The following is a 26,683-nucleotide window of genomic DNA, read 5'->3' as shown; positions in this document are numbered from 1 at the left end:
ATCAGAGTTCCTCTTGCTGTTCTCTAATATCTATTCCTGCCTGTCTTAAGTCAGATAATCAAGACTTATTTATAGTAATAGATTTGTCATTTGGAAACAGATTTATATATGTCCTTTTTTCTTTTATATCATTAAACCATTGTTGCTGGGGATATCTTAGGAACATAGCAAAGGGTGAATTTTTTGCAGTGGTTGGACACTTGAGGGAATATGTGTGGCATTGCTCCAGAGTCAGGCCTGGGTTCAAATCCAGTGCCACCATTTATTAACTGTGGTTAGATACGTTAGCCTTAAAACTCACATGTACAAAATAAATAGGAAGAGACCCAACCTAACAGGGCGATCTTTATTGTTTTAATCTTTATTGGAGCATAGTTGATTTACAGTGTGGTGTTAGTTTCAGGTGTACAGCAAAGTGAATCAGTTATACATACACATATATCCACTCTTTTTTTCTTTTAGATTCTTTTCCCATATAGACCATTACAGAGTACTGAGTAGAGTTCCCTGTGCTGTACAGTAGGTTCTTATTAGTCTATTTTATATATAGTACTGTGTATATGTCAATCCCAGTCTCCCAATTTATCCCTCCCCCAACCTTATCCCCCTGGTAACCATAAGTTTGTTTTCTACATCCAAGACTCTACTTCTGTTCTGTAAAGAAGTTTATTTGTACCTTTTTTTTTTTTAGATTCCACATATAAGTGATATCATATGACATTTGTCTTTCTCTGTCTGCCTTACCTCACTCAGTATTACAATCCATCCATGTTGCTGCAAATGGCATTATTTTGTTCTTTTTTATGGCTAATATTCCATTGTATGTATGTACCACATCTTCTTTATCCATTCCTCTGTTGATGGACATTTAAGTTGCTTCCACGTCCTGGCTATTGTAAATAGAGCTGCAATGAAAACTGGGGTGCCTGTATCTTTTCAAAGTACAGTTTTCTCCAGGTATATGCCCAGCAGTGGGATTGCTGGGTCGTATGGTAGTTCTAGTTTTAGTTTTTTTAAGGAACCTCCATACTGTTCTCCATAGTGGCTGTTCCAATTTACATTCCCACCAACAGTGTAGAAGGGTTCCCTTTTCTCTACACCCTCTCCAGCATTTATTGTTTGTAGATTTTTTGATGATGGCCATAGTGACCGGTGTGAGGTGATACCTCTTTGTAGTTTTGATTTGCATTTCTCTAATGATTAGTGATATTGAGCATCTTTTCATGTGCTTTTTTGGTCATCGTATCAGGAGGATCTTTGGTGATTAAATGAAATAATGTCTGTAATGCAATCATCACAGTATAAACATCACCGTCAATGAGGACTGCTAGCTTTATTTTTTTTCGATATCTTTATTGGAGTATAATTGCTTTACAATGGTGTGTTAGTTTCTGCTTTATAACAAAGTGAATCAGCTATACATACACATATATCCCCATATCTCCTCTCTCTTGCATCTCCCTCCCACCCTCCCTATCCCACCCCTCCAGGTGGTCACAAACCACCTAGCTGATCTTGCTGTGCTATGCGGCTGCTTCCCACTAGCTATCTGTTTTACGTTTGGTAGTGTATATATGTCCATGCCACTCTCTCACTTTGTCACGGCTTACCCTTCCCCCTCCCCATATCCTCAAGTCCATTCTCTAGTAGGTCTGTGTCTTTATTCCCATCTTACCCCTAGGTTCTTCATGACTTTTTTTTTTTTAACATCTTTATTGGAGTATAATTGCTTTACAATGGTGTGTTAGTTTCTGCTTTATAACGAAGTGAATCAGTTATGCATATACATATGTCCCCATATCTCTTCCCTCTTGCGTCTCCCTGCCTCCCACCCTCCCTATCCCACCCCTCTAGGTGGTCACAAAGCACCAAGCTGATCTCCCTGTGCTGTGCGGCTGCTTCCCACTAGCTATCTGTTTTATATTTGGTAGTATATATGTCCATGCCGCTCTCTCACTTCGTCCCAAATGTGTGTGGGAGGATGTTGAAAAGAAAAATAAATCTCCTAGAGATATATGGTGGAAAAGTTCCCTGAACTTGGATGGGGGTTCCTTTTTGAAAGCATTCTCCCTCCAGCCACCACCCACACACGTACACACGTTTTCCTCAGACGGAGGGCCCTGACCTCCTTCCTCTGCTTGCTTCTGAAGCTGCTGGTCGCAGGAGCTCAGTTGCTGCCAGCTCTCTCAGCAGCTGTGGCTTCCGGTCCCCAGAATTAATAGACCTGGCAGCACACTGTTTGCCTCTCTCTTCGCCTGCCAGTTCAAAGTGCTACTCTTTGTGTTCTGTCTACAACAGTGTTTGTGCCTCAGGTGTCACTTACGCAGGGAGAGACGAGGGTTAAACCCAAGTGTTAGACCCATAAGGCAGCCATTGCTCAATTCCAAAGAGAGAGCCTGCCGCTCTGCTTGCCTTTATTAGAAACAGGCAGCCTCCTTGTCTAAAAACAGCCAAAGTGGGAAAGCATGGAAGTGGCTGAAAAGGAGAGAAGACAGAAAGAAAGCATCAGATCTTTCTGAAAGCCTCCTATCTGGCAGGGTAAGTTAGGAAAGTGAGCGGTAAAGCATTCTGGATGCAGTGACCATGGCCAAGGGCTTCCCACTTCTCTGGGTCCATACTTGGCGGGAGGGGCGTGGTGGTGGTGGTGGGGGTCTTGCAGATGTGCCTGTACACTCAACCAAGGAGCTTGGCGTGAAGGAGATGCTCATCCTGGCACAGGCATGAGACTCGCTGCAGGCCGACACTATCCCAGCTGCAAATAGGCACCCTGGTGCCAGGGCTTCAGAACTCCAGACCCTAGAGCAGCCTCCACCCCCAAGCCACCCCAGCCAGAGGTGAGCTTTTCCAAGAGGGGCATGTGGCCTTGCCTTGATCATCACATCAGAAGTGCCTGAGTCATGCTGGGGTGGGCCTGCCCATACGCAGAGTGTGTCTCTAGGACTGAACAAGTATTTGTAGCCTTTAAGTGAGACTGGGCTATACTTGTCGATTTTCTCTGCAAGTAGAGCTTTCCTGTCCACATTTGTTATCATCAGTGTTCCGGTAGCTAAACTTAGACTAGCAGAAAAAGAATTCTTTCCAAAGTGTTATGATAAATCTGTCTATGCCAGCAGACCTCCTCAAACAAACACCCCCTCCCCCCACCCCCAGGAAACAAGCAGAGTCCCGGAGGTAGAAGTCATAGTGATACTGCAGGTAGTTTATACAGAAGAGCATTACCCTCTGTCTGCCTTTCTTTCACTTGCATGTTCTGGCTTGGTCCTCTCGATGGCCCTGGGAGGTGGGCTGGACGGGGACTGCCGTTCTCACTTTCAGAGGAGGAACCAGGACCTCAGGGTCATGACTTGCCCAGCGTTGTAACTCATAATCCGAGAAGCAGGGCTTGTCTTCAGGCCTCCACACTTAGTCCAGATGCTCCCTGGGTTTTACCCACATGGCATTCAGTCCATTTCTAAAGGGCAAAAACCTCCAACCATGAAGCAGACTAAAACGTGGTAGGAATTTGAGCAAAAGTTTAAAAAAAAAAAAAAAAACACACAGAGATTCCAGTTAACCTTGATGATGGGAACATTTTTCTTGCATGGCCCAGCAATCATGATTTTGAATCCAGAGAGGGAAATGTAACCCTAACACACTGTTGGCCAGGCATTAACAACATTTACATAGTCATAATAATATTAAACTCTGTGTATTGATTTTCTAATTTTAGAATCAGTCCATGGACAAGCAGGAAAAATTGGTTATAGCTACAAGATAAGAATAAAGGAATATAAGTATGACTAGCCAAGACAAAGTAAAGATTTTTAAAGATCTTTTTAAAGTGTATCTAATACAGAGTGAGAGAGGAAAGCAGGGACAAAGAGTAAATAATATGGGAAATTAAAGATATATGGTTTGTGGTTGATGGACTAGAAAAAGTTAAGTATATGATTTACAGTTACACAATAAATAAAATATAAATAGCAAATGTTGGGAGGAAGTACGAAGTAGGGGTAGGCAAACATCCTTTATATTGAATCAATAGATGCTGCCTTGAGTTGAGAATATATTTTATTCCCTGATTCATCAAAAGATATGAAGGGAACCACCAGAAGGGCTAAAAAGAGAAATGGTGAAAGGTGCCGCCTTTGGGGAGATGACTGGGGTGCAGGTGAGAGCAGGAGGTTGTTTATTTCATCATAAGTCATCTGTATTGTATGATACATTATGATGTTACTTTGACCAAAAAGAAATTAAGGCAGTGAGAGGATGACTTTCCAAAGACAGAAACTGTGCTTTTAAAAGACAAAAACCCTATGTTCTCTGAGCAAATGCCTTCAGGAGAATTAGCTATAAAACACTCATTAGGTCTGCAAACAGAAATCAGAGTGTTCCAGGCTACTAAATGACTGATGTCTGTTTTCAGCAGTCCAGCCAGGCTAATGCTCTCCAATGAAGCCAAACTAATGTTGCTGGTAACAGAAAGGAGCATTTTTGTAAATGACAGAGAAGCCTGCGTGGCATCAGAGAACCATTAATGTCAGCTCCCAGAGGGAGCTAGGAGGACAATAACATTCCCCCTCCTTGTACTGCTCTTACCTGTGACAAGTTTGTGATGTGTGCAGAGACCAGAGCACAGAGCAGCTGAAAAATATTGGCAGTTCCTCTGCTTTTACAAGGGAGGAACAGAACTAGATAGATTAACGGTTTCCTGAGCGCCTTGTTGCAAATTAGGTGCAATTAGCCCTCAGACAGTCTCAATTGAGGGAACTGTGGCAAAACTTGATGGTGCAGAACCCAGGCAGCCAGCCAGACTTTTAAACCCATTCACGTAAAATTGCTTCTAGACATGGATCTTCCCAAGCTGCAAGGCTGAGGAATGGCAGGCCCTCTGACTGGATCGCTGGGTTTGGAAGGCATTCTACCCAAGAGAGATGCTCTCACTTAAAAGTGACCCTTAAAACGGAATCTGGAAAACTCTCAGCCAGAGAAATTAGAAATTGATTCCAAATAGGCTTGTGCCCAGGAAATCAACAGTGAGTAAGAAAACAGGGCAATAGCAAGAATATTTCCCAGTGTCAGAACTGAAGAGAAATGAACATGAAATTGATCAGTGACATAAACATTTAAGTGAAAATCCCGTTTTAAAAAAATTTATTTATTTTTGGCTGCATTGGGTCTTCATTGCTGTGCGTGGGCTTTCTCTAGTTGAGGCGAGCGGGGGCTACTCTTCGTTGAAGTGCGTGGGCTTCTCATTGTGGTGGCTTCTCTTGTTGCCGAGCACGGGCTCTAGGCACACGGGCTTCAGTAGTTGTGGCACATGGGCTCAGTAGTTGTGGCTCGCAGGCTGTAGAGCACAGGCTCAGTAGTTGTGGCGCACCGGCTTAGTTGCTCCATGGCATGTGGGATCTTCCCGGACCAGAGATCGAACCCGTGTCCCCTGCATTGGCAGGCGGATTCTTAACCACTGCGCCACCAGGGAAGTCCCGAAAATCCCTTTTAGAACATATCTTACCTTTCTACTTGGGGCCTCTTCAAAGAAGGAGGAATTTGCTGTCAGCTAGGGATGCCTTTATTTAGGTTGGATGGTTTATTCTTACATTACCTCCCTACTCTTTTAATAATTGCTCTTCATTAATTTTTTAAGTAGCAATGACATACACATTCAAAGTATAGTATAAAGGTTCTTAAAGCCCAGATAATACTTTATGTCCTATGTGAATCATTTTCCTGTATAACCTTTACTAACCTCTTTGCTAAAAATAACATAACGGAATGTTAAACTGAAATATTTTTACTATCAGTTTCACCAGAGACCCAAAACAAAAGCAAGGTGTGAGACTGCAGGACATGCAAAGGAAGTGGTCAAAAACCGTTAGCTGACCACCACCTCCAGTCCCTAAAAGAAGTTAGAGAAGCCAAGAAGAGTTGGCAGTTTGAGTGTGATATTTGGAGAGAGCTGTCAGGGAGTGGGGGTGCCTGTCCCAGCCCAGGGAAAGGGACTTCAGTGGGGCTTCAGAGGGCTTGCTAGTGTGTCGCATGGAGTATAGGAGACCTGGATGTGTCCCCTAGTGTCTGACTCATGCCTGAGACCCCAAAATCTCCAATGGCAGAGCCCGGAAAGTACGCTGCTTGGAAATGGTCTATGCCACTCACTCACTTCTCTCCCTTCTGTGCTTTATTTTTCTCCTTGGTGCTTTTGACCAACATAATATGTGTTTTAGGTATTTTTCTCGTTATCTGTTCTCCTCAGTGCTATGTAAGTTCCATGAGGCAGAGATCTCTGTTTATTTTAATCTCTGCTGCATCCTGGCACCTAGAATACAATGTGCAACAATGGCTGTTTGTGTTGTACATTCGTTATCACTCATCACTCCAACAATCCTGCATGTTTGGTATTATTATTCTCATTTTACATGTGGGAAACTGGAGTTCAGAGGGGTTAAGAAACTCATCCAGTATCACACACACAGCTAAGAGGAAGAGCCAGAATTCAAAGCCAGTCATCTGATTCCAAAGTTCATGCTCTGCCTGGAATGCCTTATCTGCTCAGGTATCTGTTTCCCTAGGGTGTATTCTCATTCTTTCTTGGGCAGTAGGTAGGACCTAATCTAAGAGTTTTAGGGAAGTAAAATGCCAGTTCTGTACTCTGATCTCACTCAGTACATACTGAATAATGAAGATAACAAATATTTTTTAAAGATTAATCAACTGATTATATAGCTTTTGCTATTTTTTTTAACATCTTTATTGGAGTATAATTGCTTTACAATGGTGTGTTAGTTTCTGCTTTACAACAAAGTGAATCAGTTATACATATACATATATCCCCATATCTCTTCCCTCTTGCGTCTCCCTCCCTCCCACCCTCCCTATCCCACCCCTCTAGGTGGTCACAAACCACCTAGCTGGTCTCCCTGTGCCATGCAGCTGCTTCCCACTAGCTATCCACCCTACGTTTGGTAGTGTATATATGTCCATGCCACTCTCTCACTTTGTCACAGCTTACCCTTCCCCCTCCTCATATCCTCAAGTCCATGTTCTAGTAGGTCTGTGTCTTTATTCCCGTCCTAACCCTAGGCTCTTCATGACTTTTTTTTTTCTTAAATTCCATATATATGTGTTAGCATACAGTATTTGTTTTTCTCCTTCTGACTTACTTCACTCTGTATGACAGACTCCAGCTCCATCCACCTCACTACAAATAACTCAATTTTGTTTCTTTTTATGGCTGAGTAATATTCCATTGTATATAATGTCAGATTATTCTGAGTGCATTTAATGGGACTTTATAAATGCCTGATTATTTATATAGAGCTATATATTTATATGTCATTTTGTTTTAAGTATTAAAACATTGGAAGCTTAAATAGCTTTGTTGTTCTTGTGAACTATTAGATATTTATTATTTTTAATAATGAATATTAATTACTTTTTTAAACTGTGGTAAAATATACATAACTTAAAATTTACCATCTTAACCATCTTTAAGTGTACAGTTCAACAGTGTTAAGTACATTCACATTGTTGTGCAACCAATCTCCAGAACCTTTTCATCTTGCAAAACGGAAACTCTGTACCCATTAAACAACTCCCCATTTCCTCCCTCCCCTCAGCCCCCGCAACCACCCTTCTACTTTCTTATCTCTGTGCATTTGACTACTTACATGAGGAAGTAGGTGGAATGATACCACCTATAGGCTACTGTGAAAAATGCTGCTGTGAACATGGGTATATTAGTTTTAGGGTTACCATAACAAAGTACCACAGACTGAGTGGCTTGAACAACAGAAATGTATTTTCTCACAGTTCTGGAGGCTAGAGGTCTGAGATCACTGTGTCAGCAAGGTTGGTTTACTCTGAGGCCTCTCTGCTTGACTTGTAGACGGCCGTCTGCTCCCGCTATCTTCACAGGGTCTTTTCTCTGTCTGTGTCCTAATCTCCTCCCCTTCTTATAAGGACACCAGTCATATTGGATTAGAGCCACCCCAATGATCTCACTTAACCTTAATCACCTCTTTAAAGAGCCTATGTCCAAATACAGACACATTCTGAAGTACTGGGGGTTAAGAGTTCAAGATATAAATGGAGGGTTGGGGGAGGCACACATTCCAGCCCATAACACTGGGGGAACAGAAATGAGATTGCCGGCTCATATGGTAACTCTTAACTTTTTGAGAAAGATAGATATGTGGCTTAGAAAGCATACTCTACCTACTTACTTTTCCTCAAACCTTTCTGGCCATCATAACTCTTCTCAAACAGAAGATCTCCACAGCTCATATCAAGCTCACAACAATCCTGCATGTTTGGTATTATTATTCTCATTTATCCTCAGATCCTGCATTTGTTTATTATTATTCTCAAATCTTTATTAGTATTCTCAAATGTTTATTATTCTCAAATCCTGCATTTGTTTTTGCTGGTTTATATGATGATTTTCAAGCTCCCTAGGTACATTGGCCTCAGCTCCCTCAACTTCTGCAGTGGCAAATTTCTAAAATTTCATCACAGATGACCATAGAAAAAGTGTTTAATTGGAAAACAAAGTTTATATCCCAGCTCTATTCAACTGCAGTGTGACCTTGGGCGAATTACTGTGCCTCCTCAGGCCTTAAGTCCCCTCATCAGCGGAGTAGGGATGTTGGGCTGACACATACACAGAGGGGCCAGGCAGAGGTGATGCAGATGGGTAGAACAGGCCAGGTGTGACGCTGAAGAGAGCAGTGGGGACCCTGGGGAACCAGAAAGGACGTGCCGCAACCTCATCGCTACTCAGAAATGTGGGCTCAGAGTTGCCTGCTCTTCTCGTTTCTCATAAGAAGCTGTGGAAAACTGGGTTTGGTAGGAATTTCCTGTTTCTTAATTTAGCAATCATTCAAATTAAAAAAAATCTCCTTGGGCCCAAAACACACTTCTCCCAGCCAGACTGGGTCTGTGGGCCAGCAATCTGCACCTTCTAGGCAAAGCATCCTCCAGGATAAAGGTCCCCTTACCTCTGCTCGTGCTTCAGCAGCACTGGCCCTGTGACACTGCAGATGGTCAGGCTTCCCCAGCCTGCACGCAGCAGCTCTCCACCTCAGGCCTTGAAATCGCAGAGCCCAACTCTCTCATGTCAGGTCAACTAGAATTTTTTTCTCTATTAGGAAAAAGAAGATGTTTTCTGAATGACCGGCAAATAAATCGGGGGTTTATTCAAAACAGATAATTCTAAAATGTATGTAACCTAAAAATATCTATTCCATCACATTTCTGATATTTCTAATACTATGTACTGAGAGATCAAGCTTAGAATCATGACCCTTGGTGGGAATATACGTTGGTGCAGCCACTATGGAGAGCAGTATGGAGGTTCTTTAAAAAGCTAAAAATAGAGTTATGTGGTACATATGATTCAGCAGTCCCTCTCCTGGGCATATATCCAGAAAAGACAAAAACTCAGTTCGAAAAGATGCATGCAACAATGTTCATAGCAGCACTATTTACAATAGCCAGGACATGGAAGCAACCTAAATGTCCACTGACAGATGAATGGATAAAAAAGATGTGGTGTGTATATATGTGTATTATGTATGTATGTATGTATACACACACACACAATGCAATATTACTCAGCCATAAAAAGAATGAAATAATGCTATTTGCAGCAATATGGATGGACCTAGAGATTATCCTACTAAATGAAGTCAGACAAAGACAAATATCATATGATATCGCTTATATGTGGAATCTAAAATATGACACAAATGAACTTATCTACCAAACAGAAACAGACTCATAGACATAGAGAACAGACTTGTGGTTGCCAAAGGGGAGGGGGGGAGGGAGAGGGATGGACTGGGAGTTTGGGGTTGGTAGATGCAAACTATTACATTTAGAATGGATAAACAACAAGGTCCTGATATATAGCACAGAGAATTATATTCAATATCCTGTGATAAGACATAATGGAAAATAATATAAAAAAGAATGTGTATATGTGTATAACTGAGTCACTTTGCTGTACAGCAGAGATTGGTACAACATTGTAAAACAACTATTCTTCAATATAAAAAAAAGAATCATGACCCTTAGGTACCTCATGAAACTTTTTTAAAACTTTATTAATATATATTTCACATACTACAAAATTCACCCATTTACAGTATACAGTTTTGTGAGTTTAGTATATTCACAAAGTTGTGTAACTGTTACCAGAACCTAAATTTAGAGTGTTTTCAATGCTTTAAAAAGAAACCCCACACCCAATAGTAGTCACTCCCTATTGCCCCCTCACCCCTGCCCCTGGCAGCCACTAACCTCCTTCTATCTTATAGATTTGCTTCTTCCGTACCTTTCACCTAAATGGAATCATACCACATGTGGTCCTTTACGACCAGCTTCTTTCACTTAACCGTGTTTTCACGATTCACACATGTTGTTGCGTATATCAGCGCTTTGTTATTTTTTGTTGCAAAATAATATTCCATTGTATGAATTATTTATCCATTCATCAGTTGGTGGACATTTGGATTATTTTCACATGTTGGCTATTATGAGTAATGCTGCTGTGAACATTCATGTTCAAGTTTTTGTGTAGGCATATATTTTCATTTTCCTTACGTATATACCAAGGAGTGGAGTTGTTGGGTCATATGGTTTTGAAGATACACAAAACTGTTTTCCAAAGTAGCTGCATCATTTTACGTGCTCATCAGCAACGTAAGAGGGCTCTCACTTCTTCACATCCACCCCAACACTTTATCATCTGTCTTTTTTATTATAGCCGGCCTAGTGGGTGCGAAGTGGTATCTCATTGTGGTTTTGATTTGCATCCCCCTAATGAGTAATGATGTTGAGCATCTTTCCATGGGTTTATTGGCCTTTTGTATATCTTTTTTGGAGAAATGTCTATTCACATCCTTTGCTCATTTTTAATTGGGTTATTTGCCTTTTTGGTTTTTTACTGCAAGTGTTCTTTATATAATCTGGATATAAGTTCCTATGAGCCTCACTTCTGTCCCCCAAATTTAAGGATGCTCAGAATATTCTGCTTACTAAGATAGGAATTATTCTAATACATGTGAGAAACAGTGTAAATAACAGGAGGTTTGTGGGTTTTTTTAAATATGCTTGTTTGATTTTATCAAAGTTGGCCATATGCTACTGAGGAAATCTGGTATTTTTTTCTGTAATCATATTGTATCTTAGCTAAAAGAATCGATAAATGTACCTATTAAACCCCAAAGAATACTCTAATTTTTTTTTCTATTTTAATTTAGTCTTAACCATGCTAGTGGCTCACTCATCATCTCCAAAAATAAAACAAATATTAGATTGAAAAATAACTTGCAAAATGGATTTACTCTTAGGGAGGTGAACTCTGGATCACAAAAGGAAAAGAAAAAGAGAAGGATTACTTTTTGCTGTATTTTATGCTACATGTGGTGCTATTAAAAAATTAAATTTAAAAAGAAAAAGCACTTCTAGAATATTCTTGGTTATACCCTTAATCTTAGGATGGAAATCATTAAAAATCATAAGGAAAACCTTAGACAAAAAGAGGTAAACTTAGATTTGAATCTCATCAAATAAATTATATGTTTACAAAATAACCCAGAAGACAGTAGAGATTTTTTTAATTGTATCAAATGTGAACCATACATAATTTCCGACCACTTTGTTTCTTGCTTTGCTGTTTAAGTAGATAAAGCATTCATCTCTCTCATAAGGCTTAACCAGGCTGAACTGTTCTCTACACACGGGATTAGCAAGTGGCATCTTAGCAGTTAAAAGGCAAAAGCCAATTAAAACCCATCACTGCATCCTTGCTCTTGATCCAGAAAATAACCGGAGCAATGTTCATTACCACACAGTGCCTCTCCAAACAGCATCCCTTGAAACCTGATGGTTTACTTAACCCAAGAAATCTGTGAAGGTTTACAATATAAAGTCATCAGCTCAATGGAAAAAGGCCACATTCACCCTGCTCTTTAAAATCAATCAAAACAGACTCTGTTTCCCACATCGTATAACCCATCTTGGGTTTTTGAAAAGCAAGAGGACTTTTTACCTGTGTCCAGAATTTAAAGAGAAAATATATCAAGCCAAGGTGAAGCGGCTTTCATCTCTGAATGTCCACATTCTCAAATATCACCAAATGGAAGACCTATGGGAGATCCCCCCTTCTCATTCCTCTTACTACTAGTCTGGATTCTTACAATTTTGCATTATATGTTATATAAATGAACCTGATTTAATAAGATCCACACAATTCTTTTGACGATTTTTTTTAATATTGAAAACCTCAGAATTTCTATTTCATGTATCTTCAGTTAATAGGTAAACATGTACACAAGTAGAATTATGTGTAGTCCCCAGACTAGGGGAGGGCAATAGTCCTCAGTAGTCGCCTGTCCAGCTGGGAAGCTCAGACAGAAAGCCCAGAGGATGACTTAGATGGAGAGTTTTCAGTGGGGTGAGCTCAGAGCTCAGCCCGAAGGGGTGGCAGCCCTGGTGATGGGGAGTGAGCGAGGAGGCCAGTCTTCTGCACTCGGGCTCTCAGCCCTAGTGCCCGCTGCCAGGTTTGTCCCATGTGGCCAACAGCCAGCCCCCTAGCCCACCTCTTCTAATATCAACGTCACACTCTTCCACCATTGCTTGTAGATATTTTGTTCCTGCAAAGCCATCACGTGGAAATTTCCACAGGTTAAAAACATAACTAATTTTTATTTCAGTGGGGGAAAGATTGTACATTCCTTCCGTCCTTCCTTCCTTCAATCCTACAAGCCCAGGAGGTTGGGCTTTCACCAGCCCCCCATGCTCCTTTGAGAACCATGGATGTAATTGAACCTTTCATGCCAAAAAGAAAAAAAACAATAGAAATCATCACTGCTAATGAGGCACAAGGTTATCTTCTATAAACTAGCAAAGCATCAGTACTGTTGAGAGAAGAATTTAAACAGTGAGAGCTAACTGTTCAGAGTCAGAGATGATTGGTGGGCCTCTAAATTCCCAGCAGTCCACGCTCACAAGGCGTGGAGCCCACAGATCACCTTTCAGAAGTGTGAAGTGTCTCACGCGCTGAAGTAGACAGAGAAAAGGCACTGGCAGTAAAGCCAAATCCTTGAAACTCAAGTGAGCATCTCTCTAGGTATAACCATATTTCCTTCAAATGCCCTAAATTTGTTTTCTTGCCCCAAAGCTTTCCCACCTCAGCCACCACTTTGGAGAAGTCCTTTGATTTTTTTCTGAAGGTCACATGCTCATCATTCTTCTTTATTTTTCCAGTAAAGGGTTACCTTCCAGTTCAACCTTTACCTTGGAAGAGGGGACCATATACTTGGCTTCTGAGCCAAATGCTCTGGAAATGCAGGATGATAATGCCTCCGTGCTTGATGTCTATTTAGTAAGTAATTTCTGGTTTCTTCCCCTTCCCCTCCTGGTTTACAAATGGGCCTGGGCCATGGCTCACACAAGAACAAGTTCTGTGAGATCAGACATGCTTGGGTTTTAAAAGAAATAATAGCACCCTGTCACTTCTACAAATGGTGTGTCTTTTTACAAGCCATGTCGTCCCACAGTTCCTGTAGAACAGCACACAAAAGAGTATCTAGCATAAAATCCTAAATCACTGTATGTGACGAGAACAAATCCCCTACTGTTGAAGCCAAGTGGGGCGCCTCAGTGTCACTGCCCACAGAGTTATGTCTTCTTTTATTTATTTATTTATTTTGGGCTGTGTTGGGTCTTCGTTTCTGTGCAAGGGCTTTCTCTAGTTGTGGCAAGCGGGGGCCACTCTTCATCGCGGTGCGCGGGCCTCTCACTATTGTGGCCTCTCTTGTTGCGGAGCACAGGCTCCAGACGCGCAGGCTCAGTAGTTGTGACTCACGGGCTTAGTTGCTCCGCGGCATGTGGGATCCTCCCAGACCAGGGCTCAAACCTGTGTCCCCTGCATTAGCAGGCAGACTCTCAACCACTGCGCCACCAGGGAAGCCCGAGTTATGTCTTCTTTGACTCAACTGTATCCACTTGTGTGTGAATCTTCTTCGCCTTGGGCTTACTCCCTTGATAAATTGGTAGCCTAAGACGCACAGAACCAGGTTATGAGAAGAACCTGAATTCAGTGCCAAATGATCTTGACTCACTCCCTCCCTCAGTTGTCACCAGCTGTGTGATCTGGGCAGAAACTTCTCGTTACCGAATTAAGTCATATGGACTGTGCCCAGGCCCTACCTTGGCTAAGGCCCTCTGCCTCAGCTAGGAAACGTTCTTTTTCCATTCGGGTTCGTGTAGCCAAATAATGAAGCTGAGATCAATGCGGCACAAGCTTGATTCAATGGCCAAAAAATGGAGAAGTGAGAACTTAGTTCACAGATCAGCTTCTCACCCACGTGGTGAAAAGGATTGTATTTTAAAGAGTAAAGACAAAGGGAGGAGGAGTGAGGCTAATGGTGGAGAGGCATGTGCGTTAGTCCACCTGGGAAGGGGCAGGGCTTTTCGAGGGAGTGGGGTGCCACTCTCTTTTTATCCTTTTTTGGTCCTTAATCTCCGGTCGTGGCCACCAGTAGGTGTATCATTGAATTTGCTAATGTAGTAAAATCAGTGTATAGTGAGACTCAGGGTCTGTCGGAGGTCAGATTTGGCGCCATCTTGGTCCCTGCTGGTTCCATCTGATGTTTTTGTCTGTCTCTCCCTATAACTTCCTTTCTTATCTCCAGACCCTGTGACTTAAAGATTTATGTTAACTCCTGCCAAAGGTGGGGAGTTGGCGGGTTTTGAGCAAGGACCTGGTGCAGCTCTGGCAACACTCTACGTGTCCTTATCGGCCAAAGGAGGGAACTAACACCTGCCCTCCCTACCTCACAAGGCTGCTTGGAGGATTGTGAGTGATCACGTATGGGAACACCCTTTAGTGCGCCTCAAGCTGTCTGTGGAGGCTTAACTGAATTGTTAGCTGAGGCCCAGAAAGATACCCCGATGGTCTGGACTGCAAAAGAGGAGACTGAGTATTTTCCTTACAAAGTACATCTCACGCTCATTCTGCACGCCCCTTCCACCTGCACAGAGTCTCGTGAAACGGGCAAGTGCTGATTCCGAGTTTGCTACTTTTGAAAGCTTTGCCGAGCCTGAGCAAACACTCTCCGTCACTCTCCATGTGCAGGCTCGACCTTGGGCATCAACACCACTCGGTGCGTGTCTACAGCAGCACATCTCCACGCCCCCATCCTCTGCTTCCCCGTATCCCCTAGCCTCGCACTGTATCTCCTCAAGTGTACTCAGCAGGACATCAGCCCCAAAGTGCTACTCCTCAGCCCAAAGCCTTGCAGCGTCTTCCCACCTCTCCCAGCGCACCATCCAAAGTCCTCAAGGCCCTATGCCTGTCTGGTCTCCCCCGCCTCTCTAACCTCCTGCCTTACTCTGTGCTTGCAAACGCTGTTCCGGTCACACTGGCCTCCTGGGCATTCCTCCCACAGACCAAGCACATTTCTGCCTCAGGACCTTACTGTTTCCATCTGGACACTTTTTCTCAGCTGTCCCGTGCTTGCTTCCTCCCTCCCTTCAGGTCTCAGCCCAAACATCTCTTTCTCAGATGAGCTTTCCTTGATTCCCTGTATAAAAGAGCAACCTCCTCCCCACCAACCATTGTGAGAGGATTTTTTTGTTTTTACATCGTAAATATCCCAGTTGTGGTACACGGTCTTTTTGCACTGAACAATACTCCTCCCCACACTGCCTTCACTTTTTTAAAAAAGTAGGTTATGGGCTTCCCTGGTGGCGCAGTGGTTGAGAGTCCGCCTGCCGATGCAGGGGACGCAGGTTCGTGCCCCGGTTCGGGAAGATCCCACGTGCCGCAGAGCGGCTGGGCCCATGAGCCATGGCCGCTGAGCCTGCGCGTCCGGAGTCTGTGCTCCGCAGCGGGAGAGGCCGCAGCGGTGAGAGGCACGCATACCGCAAAAAACAAACAAACAAAAAAAGTAGGTTATACTGCAAAATCCTTGCAGAAGAGTTGGCTCCCCTCCACAACCACGAAGATAGGGAATTAACTAGGAAAAAATATACGGTATTTTTAAATTTTTCATCCGGAAGTAGAAATCAGGAAAGCTGAAAGACCAGGTGAAATCTCATCTTCCTGAGCTGAGGGCTCATGCCACTTGCGCGTATCTTTACAAAAAACCAGATTTGCACCAACCAGGGGCCTGTGATACTCCTGCGTGGAATGTAAAACCACAAGGTAGTTAAATGGCAATGCTGGCGCCTGTTCCTTATCTGTTATCCCCTATTCCTTTGGTAGAAAAGTTATCTTATTCATTGTTTTGGTTGTTCCTCCTTGGTACTATCAGTTTCATTTCTAAGAATGTTGCTATTTATTTGGTTTTATTAGTGTCTAACTTTATTGGGTTTTTTAAATGTCTATTTGAAATTGAAAAGCAAAGCACTTCAGAAAAGGATCATGCTTCCTCAGAAACCATAGGGAAAAGCCACAGCATTTAACTGTTGCTTGTATTGAGAGCATTTGAGGACCGATTAGAAATATCATGGGCCTTTAGAACCGAAAGAGATAGCGGTGGTGGTTAGCTGGCTTGTGTGGTCAGCTGAGCAGTCTTCCTAGCACAGCGTTTGTTGTGATTCAGAAGCATTGGAGGACAGGAGAGGAGAGGGAAGTCGGGCTGTAGGAGGGTAACAAGACAGTAGAAACTTTTCTCACCAAGCTTGGAGAAAAACTGATCTAGTTTCATCTTATTTTATAGCTAATAACAATAAGCTGTGAAATATTTTGGGCATTTTCTTTATTTTACTGGCGTATAGTTGATTTACAATATTGTGTTAATTTCTGCTGTATAGCAAAGTGATTCGGTTATACATATATACATTCTTTTTTATATTCTTTACCATTATGGTTTATCATAGGATATTGAATATAGCTCTCTGTGCTATACAGTAGGACCTTGTTGGTTATACATTCTCTATATAATAGTTTGCATCTGCTAATCCCAAGCTCCCAACCCATGCCTACCCCACCCCCCTTCCCCCTTGGCAACCACAAGTCTGTTTTCTATGTCTGAGTCTGTTTCTGTTTGGTAGATTTTGTGCTTTTATTTTGTTTTTTTATTGAAGTATAGTTGACTTACAATATATTATTTTAGCTTCAGGTAATTTGATACTTTTATAGATTATACTCCATATATATTGATAGTTATAAATACTGGCTGTATTCTACATTACATACATCCTTGTAACTTGTTTATTTTATACTTAGTAGTGTGTAACTCTAAATTCCCTTCACCTATCTTGCCCCTCTCGCCACCCCTCTCCCCTCTGGAACCAACAATTTGTTCTCTGTATTTATGAGTCTGGTTTTGTTTTGTTTTATTCATTCCTTTATTTTTTTAGATTCCACATACAAGTGAAAACATATAATATTTGTCTTTCTCTGTATGATTTATGTCACTAAGCATAATACCCTCCGGGTCAGTCCATGTTGTTGGAAAATTACAAAATTCTCATTCTTTTTTATGGCTGAGTAATATTCCATTGTGTGTGTGTGTGTGTGTGTGTGTGTGTGTGAGACATCTTCTTTATCCATTCATCTATTGATGGGCATTTAGGTTGCTTCCATAACTTGGCTATTGAAAATGATGCTGTAATGAACATAGGGGTGTGTATCTTTTTGAATTAGTGTTTTCATTTTTTTCTGGATATATACCTAGGAGTGGAATTGCTGAATCATATGGTAATTCTATTTTTAATTTTTTGAGGAATCTTCATACTGTTTTCCATAGTGGCTGTACCAATTTACATTTCCACCAACAGTGTACTAGGGTTCCCTTTTCTCTACATCCTCATAACACTCATTATTTGTTGTCTTTTTGATAATAGCCATTCTGACAGGTGTGAGGTGATATCTCACTGTGGTTTTGATTTGCATTTTAGTGATGTTGAGCATCTTTTCATGTGCCTGTTGGCCATCTGTATGTCTTCATTGGAAAAATGTTTGTTCAGGTCCTCTGCCTGTTTTTTAATCAGGCTGTTTATATATATAACGTTGAGTTATATGAGCTCTTTATACATTTTGGATATTGACCCATTATCAGACACATCATTTGCAAATATCTTCTCCCATTCAGTAGGTTGCCTTTTTGTAGCATAGGATTTTGAACAATAATTAGAATGGCCAATATGAGTGCTTACCATATGCAGGCACTATCCCAGTGCTCTTCTTACGCTAGCTCTTTCATTAAGGTGTGTGTTATATTTGTCTCCATTCATGCAGATAAGGAACCTGAGGCTTAACTGATCAGCTCTCAGAGCTAGTAAATGGCAGAGCCAAAATTCAAATCCAGCTCCTACCTACGCCCCCTATCACTGTAGTGTTAACCATGAAGCACCGTATCACTGTAGTTGTTACTGATTGATTGACGTGTCCATCTCATTGGAATCATGCTCCTCATGAAGGTGAGAGATGGATCCAAAAAAGAAGTGAGGGCTTCCCTGGTGGCGCAGTGGTTGAGAGTCCACCTGCCGAAGCAGGGGACGCGGGTTCGTGCCCCGGTCCGGGAAGATCCCACATGCCGCAGAGCGGCTGGGCCCGTGAGCCATGGCCACTAAGCCTGTGCGTCCGGAGCCTGTGCTCTGCAACAGGAGAGGCCACAACAGTGAGAAGCCCGCGTACCACAAAAAAAAAAAAAAAAAAAAAAAAAGAGTACTTTTTATAAAATTCCACTTTCATCTTGGTTTCCTTTCTATTTTTTCAAGTTTTAGTGCCATAGTTCTTAAACTTTTTAATCTCTGAATCCCTTTACATTCTAAAAATTGAGGATCCCAAATAGCTTTTGTGTGTGGGGGTTATATCTATCAATATTTTATATTTTTAAAATGCGAAAATTTTAAAATACTCATTCATTTAAAATAGTAACTATTAAAATGTTACATAAATTTTTATGAAAATAACTTTTCCAGGACAAAAATAAGCTTAGTGAGAAGAGTGGCATTATTTTTCTTTTTTGCAGTCCCTATTGTCTGAAGAAGCTGGATTCTCATATCAGCTTCTACCTACATTGGTCTGGCATGCTCTGGCACACGACTGTATTCAACTGGGCACCCATGAGAGGGAATGAGAATGAAAGGGTAAATCACATCTTAGTATTAATAGGAAAATAGTTTGACCTCATGGACCCCCCGAAATGGTCCCCCACACCATTGTTCCAGTACTTTAACTTAGTCGTTTCAACTCTTGCAGAATCAAATAAGACAAGAATTAATTAGAAATAGGCACCAGGATACTATGCTTATCTCTGCCTCTCATTAATCACTGACCTTGAATTAATCAACCTTTTTGGTCCTCAGTTTTCTCATCTATGAAATGGATCATTAAGTCACCTCTTAAGACCCCTTCTAGGTCTGACTGGCCATGACTTACTCTAAATTACAAGGAGTTGTAGAAATAAGGTTTTTCCCAGAAGAGCTATAGCTGTTTCTTCAAATTTCACTGTTTCATCACATATTCTACCATCAACCGTCACAGTATTTAATTTTTGTGGCAATGCATCTAGAAAGTTCTGCACCATTAACTTGTAATTCCAGGGTGTGTTTTCATGCTGGAGATTTTTATTTAGCATGCTCTTCCAATCTTAAAGGATACAGCTCATTGCCTTCCCTTCAATATTTTCATTTGCCTCCACACTGTGAAAGAGTGGATGGCAAAGAAAAGCATCAGAAGGGAAAACCAATCTTGCCTACACCTTTGTCTCTCCTTCCTCTTGACCTGATTAGAATCCTCTTAATCGCAGCCATCCTTACTGCAAGGGCAGTTGAAGGCTTCTGTGGTGACATTATATTGGGTGTTATAACCAAACATAGATTTCTCTTGTAATGTTTCTTCTCCTTTAAGAACTGGTAGTTGTAACTAATCCCCTAGTGCTACTGTTTGCATACGAATGGACAATACTGTTTATATCACTGTAATATATGATTTAAACTCAAGTGATTTATGCATACCAGATAACATATGAAATTTCCTTATTGAAGATCCACCCGCATTATGTGCATTATGTGCATATAAATTAGGACAGCTATCCTGCTTTTTCTGATAATTTGACATGAAATTAAAAGGACAGATTACCTTAAAAGGCTGCTAATTGTTCCAGCACCCTTATTGAAGCATTTGGTTCAGGTTCCATGTTCCTAGTTATTGCTTGGAAAAGGCCATTCACCTTCACGCTGTAGTTCCAGGCTATCTGATTCATTTTCAAATATTCAGATCATCGTGTTTTTGAAGATGATTTTATCCAATGACCAAAGCGGTGTTTCCATTGAGTTTTGAGTTGATGACACAGATTAGGGTATTTAAAAGACTACAGCAGAGAGAAGCAGGCTCTTGCTTTTAAATGGGCAATCATGCCATCTTCATAATAGGGCTAGATTCCACTTTTTGAATAGTCCGATATTCTAAGGCACTGATCACGACAGCTTATTTTTTCAGTTCCTCAGGCGACTCCTTTACCTGATGTAGAATGCAATTTGGTGTTAACGGAAAGAGGAACAAGCAACAAAGGCAGTGCAGCTGAAAAATGTCATGGGTGAGCGTGTCCTTTTTTTATGACTAGCTGAGAATGGATGGGTAAGTGGGAGATAATGGAATTGCTTTTTTAAATAATATAGACGTTTGAAAGAGGGCTGCCACATTTTCTCACTTCTGTTATTTAGGTCTTGAGGTTATGCCCTTTTCTTTTTACACTTTTCCATATTAACAGCCTCTCAATAATATGTCCTTTCATCCCGATATGCGTTTCTTGCAAGGTGGCTGAAGTACAGAAATAGCTGTGGGCAAAGAAACAGCTAAGCCATTTTTGTAGCCGTGCCGGTATTGGAGATCAGTGCTCTGATGTGCAGTTGCTGGACAGTTTTGTTATTAAATGTGTCTTTACGGTGCTTAATAATACTCTTTCATCGTGGGATGGAGGGTGGCAGAGAAGTGAAAATGATTGTGAATTAACAGCTTACCAGACTATTATGTATGAAAAAAAGCCCGAAAAAGAGAAGAAAAACACTTTGAATTAGCTCACGGGGGTCCTAGGAAATTCAGTGGAACTTTTTGGCAAGAGAAACTGCCTTTCTGGACTTGACTCTGCTGGCATGGACGTTAATGACTCGTATGTGAAGAATCGGGTCTCTTGAATCCCTCCTTGCATGAGCCAGCATTGGCTGCTGCCGAAGATGTTTATTTGAAACAGTGGCATTTCTATCGCTTCTCAGCAGAGAGCTACAGTCCCCACCAAACAAAGATGCTGCTCGAGTTTTTGGCAGATTTCAGTGAGACCAAAACAGGAAGAGAAGAAGCAAAGGCTGCCTTTGGGCTTGTAAGGCATTTCACCAGAATGCCATTTTCTTTCACCATATGACCACATCGTTGAGAAATGAAGAAATTTCAGAAATAACAAAATAGGGCCCTTTTTTTTATCTCTAGGAAGGCTTGACCCTCTTAAGTCACTGACCAAATAATATTTCTAAGACATGTGGAAAAGCTGAAAAAATGGATCCAACTTCCTGCACCCCGTGGCGCCTAGAGGGATTCCTGTCCTGCAACAAGAGTGATGCCAGCTTCAAGTTAATGAGGCAACCCGCTGGGCCGGATTAGGAGGTCACTGTCGGATTTTTTTCTTTTTTTTTAACAAACAGGATTAAACTGCTGTTTAAGGATTAGCTTAGGGAATTGGAGTTATAAACACATACTGGCTTTTCAGTTATATTAGGCCCACAGTTAACAATTAAATGACAGCATACAGGGCTATGGTAGATTCTTTTCTGTTTTGTCCTAGCTTTACAGTGAATCCTGGCCTCACAGGCCAGGTGATTTCCACCTTTCTCAAGGCCAGTTCTGCTCTTGCGCTTGGCTGGGTCTATTCATCCAGGCCCTCCTTGGGTGGCACCATTATTCTTCTTTCTTTACCTCCTAACACCAGCCTCTCTCTCCTTCCCCCGCTCCCTCCACACTTTGCTGCTTTTGTTTCTGATTTTGATTTCCATCTTCTCCATCGTCATAGGAAGCCAGTGTTTGTTTGCTAGGCTCCTGAGCCTTCAGAAAACACAAAAACAATTCACAAGGAACCAGATTAGGAACCAATGAGAACTTTAGGGAAAGCAAGTTTAAATCACACCTGTGGACCTTGTAGCCGGGCTGTCCTCCTTCATGCCATTCGCTCTCCTGGGACCTGAGAAGGAATGGGAAAATTGGGTAGAAGGGAGGATGCATAAATACTGTCCAGTTAGTAAAGAATAAGGCCTCCCCAAGTGTGATGGATGGTATGAGGATGACTAGGGAGTGGAGATGAGGGCCTGGCTTCCCTTTGGTTTGTCTTTGCCTGTGCTCCTAGGGCTGCCGTGACAAAGTACCCCAGGCTGGGAGGCTTAAACAACAGAAATTTGTCTCCCAGTCTGGAGGCCAGAAATCTGAGGTCAAGGTGTTGGCGGGGTCCTGGTACCTGTGAAGGCTCTAGGAGATGATCCTTCCTTGCTTCTTCCAACCTCTGGTGGTCCACGTGGTCCTCAGCATTGTTTGACTTGCAACACTAATCCCTGCCCCAGTTCACACTGCCTACCTGTGACTTTGTGCCTCTGTGTATCCTCTCTTCTTGTGAGAACACCAGTCACTGGATTTAGGGCCCACCGTAATCCAGGATGAACTCATCTTAACTAATTACATCTGCAAAGACCATATTTCTGAATAAGATCACATTGCAAAGGTTCCAGGTGTACGTGAATTTTCAGGGGACACTATTCAACTACACCGCCTTACCGAGGACATGTGACTTGCCGAGGACATGTGAAAGGGCACACACGCTCTTTACCACGCTTGGCCCCGTTTTTTCATTCACTTCCGGTCTCCCTGGCTTAGTCACTGTGAGGTTGGGTAGATGTTTCCAAATTATTGTGGACTCCTCGCAAAAGGGTGTCAGGTAAACGAATGTATTAACTGATACAGTCACCTGTTGGGGACATACTGTGTATTAGAAATAAAATCCCTGAGGGTGGACCAGGGCAATGGTATTTTTAAAAGCTCCCCACACATACAGGGCTGAGACCCAGTCAGCCTGTTGACAGGGTCCTTCAGCTCTGAGCATCCTATAATTCTTCTGTGCTAGATGAAAGGGAAATCTGTTATCACTTCCCTAAGGGCCCTCCTAAGATGGCTGGCCAGTTAGCTTTGCTTTACATCGGAGGAAAAATGAACTTGATTCTAAGGTGAACCTTAATCACATTCAAGTTTCTGAACTGGGCTTGGGACTGCGTTCCTGCAGCAGACCCTACTGCCACCTAGTGGTAGGAAGGCGCCTCTGACCAACCAGGATAAGGAGCTTTTGAGGTCCTTGAATTGAACGCTGCTATTAAGTGCGAGTGTGAGGCTCAGCGGGCTGTCTCCACTCCGTGTACTTTACGGTAGCCTCCCACTGCTGTGCACGCACGTTTGGCAGGGGCCCATCCTTCAAACGGCAAAGGCAGCTCCCTCAACCTTGCAAGTTGAACTAGAGGCTGCAATTACAATCAGGCACAGAAATGAAGGTGCTAATCTTCCCTAGGATCCCATCGTGCCCTTCTCATCCATTAAGGCCAGTTCCACTTGAGCCTCTTTGAAAAGGCCCTATGGCAGTTTGGGGATTCAACCCAGAAAATGCTTCTTTCTGCTGCTTAGGCAGCAACTTTAATGAAGTATCAAAAAATATGGAGTGAAAAAAACCTTTTCTTCACTTTCAATCTTTGACAGGTTGTCCCCTTACAGCCACTCCACCCCCCAGGTAACTGTAGCTTTGGTGGTAGCCCCCAGTGGAGGATAGGATTAAGTACAAAAAAATTCAAATATGGATCCTTATTTTTTTAAAAAAAACTTTCTAAATCCCAGTAATGGCTACTGTATTTGTTTCCTAGGGCTGCCATTACAAAATATCACAAACCGGGTGGCATAAACAACAGAAGTGTATTGTCTCACAGTTCTGGAAGCTAGAAGTCCGAGATCAAGGTGTTGGCAGGGTTGATTCCTTCTGAGGGCTGTAAGGGAAGCTTCCCTCCTTGGCTTGTTGATGGCCGTCTTCTCCCTGTGTCTTCCTTCTGTGTGTCTTGTCTCTGTGTCCAAATTTCCCCTTTTTATAAGCATACCAGTCCTATTGAATCAGAGCCTACCCTAAGGACCTTATTTTAACTTCCTTACTTCTGTAAAGACTGTATCTCCAAATAAGATCACATTCTGAAGTACTAGGGGTTAGAGCTTCAACATATGAATGCAGGGTGTCAGGGGCAGGCGGGTGGGTGGGGAGGCACAATTCAATCCATGCCGGCTACCGTGTGTTTTTGTAAAGAAAAATGGTACCAAGAAAAGTGCTGAGAGGGGCGTCTTGGTAGGGGTGCAGCTTCTGGTTCCTACACTCTAGCCTGTGGCTGGGGGCCTCTGGCATCTCACCCTTTCCTTCTACACAGGGAGAGAGAAGCCAGTGGCCTCATCCCAAGGCAGTGCTCCTTTTTGAACGAAACCAGTACCATATTCCTCTCCCTACACTACCCAGAGTGAATGTGGTTGCAGCCCCAGGGCTGCATGATATATTAGATAACAAGGTGACCGTTTGGATTTACAATTAGCAGAAGTCACTCTCATGCAGGGAAGTCCACTGTAGAATTGTCAGCCCACATAAATCACTGATTTCCTCCAGCTTTTCTTAGGTCTTTAGAAAACAAATTAATCAGGCAGGGAACTGTATTAAAATACTGCTGCTGCACTAACAGTTTTGAACTGAGAGGCCATAATCCTAAATACATCCCACGAGGCATCTGAAATCAGTGCCAGCTTTTTCTTGGGTCTGTTCTCCTCTTATCAGTAATCTATCTGCTGGTTGGTGTGGAACGCTTTGATAGGGCATTTGAAGGTTGGCAGGAGGCCTGGTGCTCCATGTGCTGCCAACACCTCAGAATTCAACAAACATTCTACCAGATAGGCACAACATGGTAGTTTTCATCCAAATTGCACATACTCTTCAAGGTTGTTCCAAGTCCCACCTTCTGCCTCAAGGCTTCTTTTTTTTCCTGTACGCGGGCCTCTCACTGCTGTGGCCTCTCCCATTGCGGAGCACAGGCTCCGGACGCGCAGGCTCAGCGGCCATGGCTCACGGGCCCAGCCGCTCTGCGGCATGTGGGCTCTTCCGGGACCGGGGCACAAACCCGTGTCCCCTGCATCGGCAGGCGGACTCTCAACCACTGCGCCACCAGGGAAGCCCCTCAAGGCTTCTTAATTAAGGTCCTGTAGTCTCTGGTTCTTGGGAAAGAATAATTTCACCACTGATTCTGAATCTAAATATTTTTTTAAGTGCAAAGGTAGGAAATTTAGACCTAAGTTTCCTTCCAGCTATAAAACCCCATAGCGGTGTGATTGGACTCCATATATATAGACTGTGTCCTGATTTCTGTAGCATTAGTGTTATGTATTTGTTCACCTCCTTAAAAAAAATGGTGCGCTTTTGGACACCAGCAACTGTTGTTCAAAGAGAAATCCCCTATTCCAATCTATTTCCAAGTGATTGTGCCTTGTGAAGTACCCCCAATATGAGGTAGATACGAATGTGATAAAAAGTAAATATAGAGCCTTATGTTAAAAAAAAAAAAAGGTTTCCAGAGAACATGGTGGCTGCTTGGTGTCTGAAGCATCTCTGGTGAGCCCAGAGATGGAGGGGACTCCAGACCCAAAGGGATGATTAGGGTGGGGCGTTGTGAAGCCTTTACATGTGTTTGTGGTGATGCTGTGAGTTTAGACTAAAATGAGGGGAGTGAGGCAGGATGAGCTGGTGCGCCCTCATGGCAACAGATAGAACACTGGCCAAAAGAACAATATGAACTAGAAAGGAAAACAGTGGGGCTGGGGAAAACGGGCTCAGTATAGGAAAAGGAAATAAGGGACTTGCCACCTACAATAGCCTGGAGAGAAATCAATATTTTCCTCAAGGGTATTTTGGCAAAGAATTTCAACTTGAATTCAAAATGAGGCTGCCCTTGGACACCAGAGAGGAAAAGATCCTGCTTCTGTGGGACCCTGGAGCTGAACTCTGAGGCAGTTGTAGTTTAAAAAGAACATTGCCCCCGAGGGTCAGGAGCTCATGGAACAAGGATACCCCAGGGACTATTTAGCGTGGTCATCTTAGCCAGTCTGACTGTCCTGAAGTTCTGCTTTGTTTCAGCTCTGTCCTTAAATCCCCTCACAGCACATTCCAGATATTATGAAATTCTATTGGCTAAATATGTCTTTTAAACAGTAGGTTGAGGGTATATATGTGTGTATATCTTTTAGGGAAAAGGTTGAAAAAAAGGGAGGGTTGGAAATGAGCCTAGAAATGAGACCTTGGAAGAGAAACTTCTCGTCTTTGATGCCCTCTGCACCTGGCTCTAAAAGTCAACTTAGACCCTCCAACTTAGCCCATCTTGAAGTGATCTATACTTTGGGGGTCCCCTGGGGCAATCTGGCTCCCAAAAAGTGCAGTCCACCCTCCCAGAGGGCTTTGTGGTTAGCAAACAAACTGCTTTTGCTTTGCTATGTTCCCTTATTTCTCTGGGTCTGTGTTTTAAATCATTTTATTGAAAAGGCTTTGAAGTCTTTGACCACATGTGTGCATTACTGTGTAGTTTCAATCACCGAATTAAGTACTTGAGTTTAAGTGGAAATAAAAATACAAGCCTCTCACACACCCACACA

At 42.5% G+C, this 26,683-nt stretch overlaps 1 protein-coding gene across 5 annotated transcripts in view; it reads left to right on the top strand.

The window, feature by feature from the left end:
* The window catches only part of PIP5K1B (phosphatidylinositol-4-phosphate 5-kinase type 1 beta), a 328,734-nt gene that overhangs the window by 291,834 nt on the left and 10,217 nt on the right, over window positions 1-26,683 (top strand). For 3 of the 5 annotated variants that reach the window (XR_009564323.2, XR_009564324.2, XR_011377538.1), the window contains 2 exons: window positions 13,249-13,366; window positions 20,441-20,537. The exons of 1 other annotated variant lie outside the window; for it this stretch is intronic. Coding sequence is in view for 1 of the 4 variants with exons in the window: in XM_030877050.3 (XP_030732910.1) it covers window positions 13,249-13,366 (118 nt within the window). In the remaining 3 variants the exon portion in view is untranslated. The remainder of the gene's footprint in view (window positions 1-13,248; window positions 13,367-20,440; window positions 20,538-26,683) is intronic. One more of the 5 variants, XM_030877050.3, reaches the window with a different exon arrangement.

Source organism: Globicephala melas, chromosome 6 (genome assembly GCF_963455315.2).
Source record: "Globicephala melas chromosome 6, mGloMel1.2, whole genome shotgun sequence".
Classification (NCBI taxonomy): Eukaryota; Metazoa; Chordata; class Mammalia; order Artiodactyla; family Delphinidae; genus Globicephala; species Globicephala melas.
This window is presented reverse-complemented; position numbering and strand designations above follow the sequence as displayed.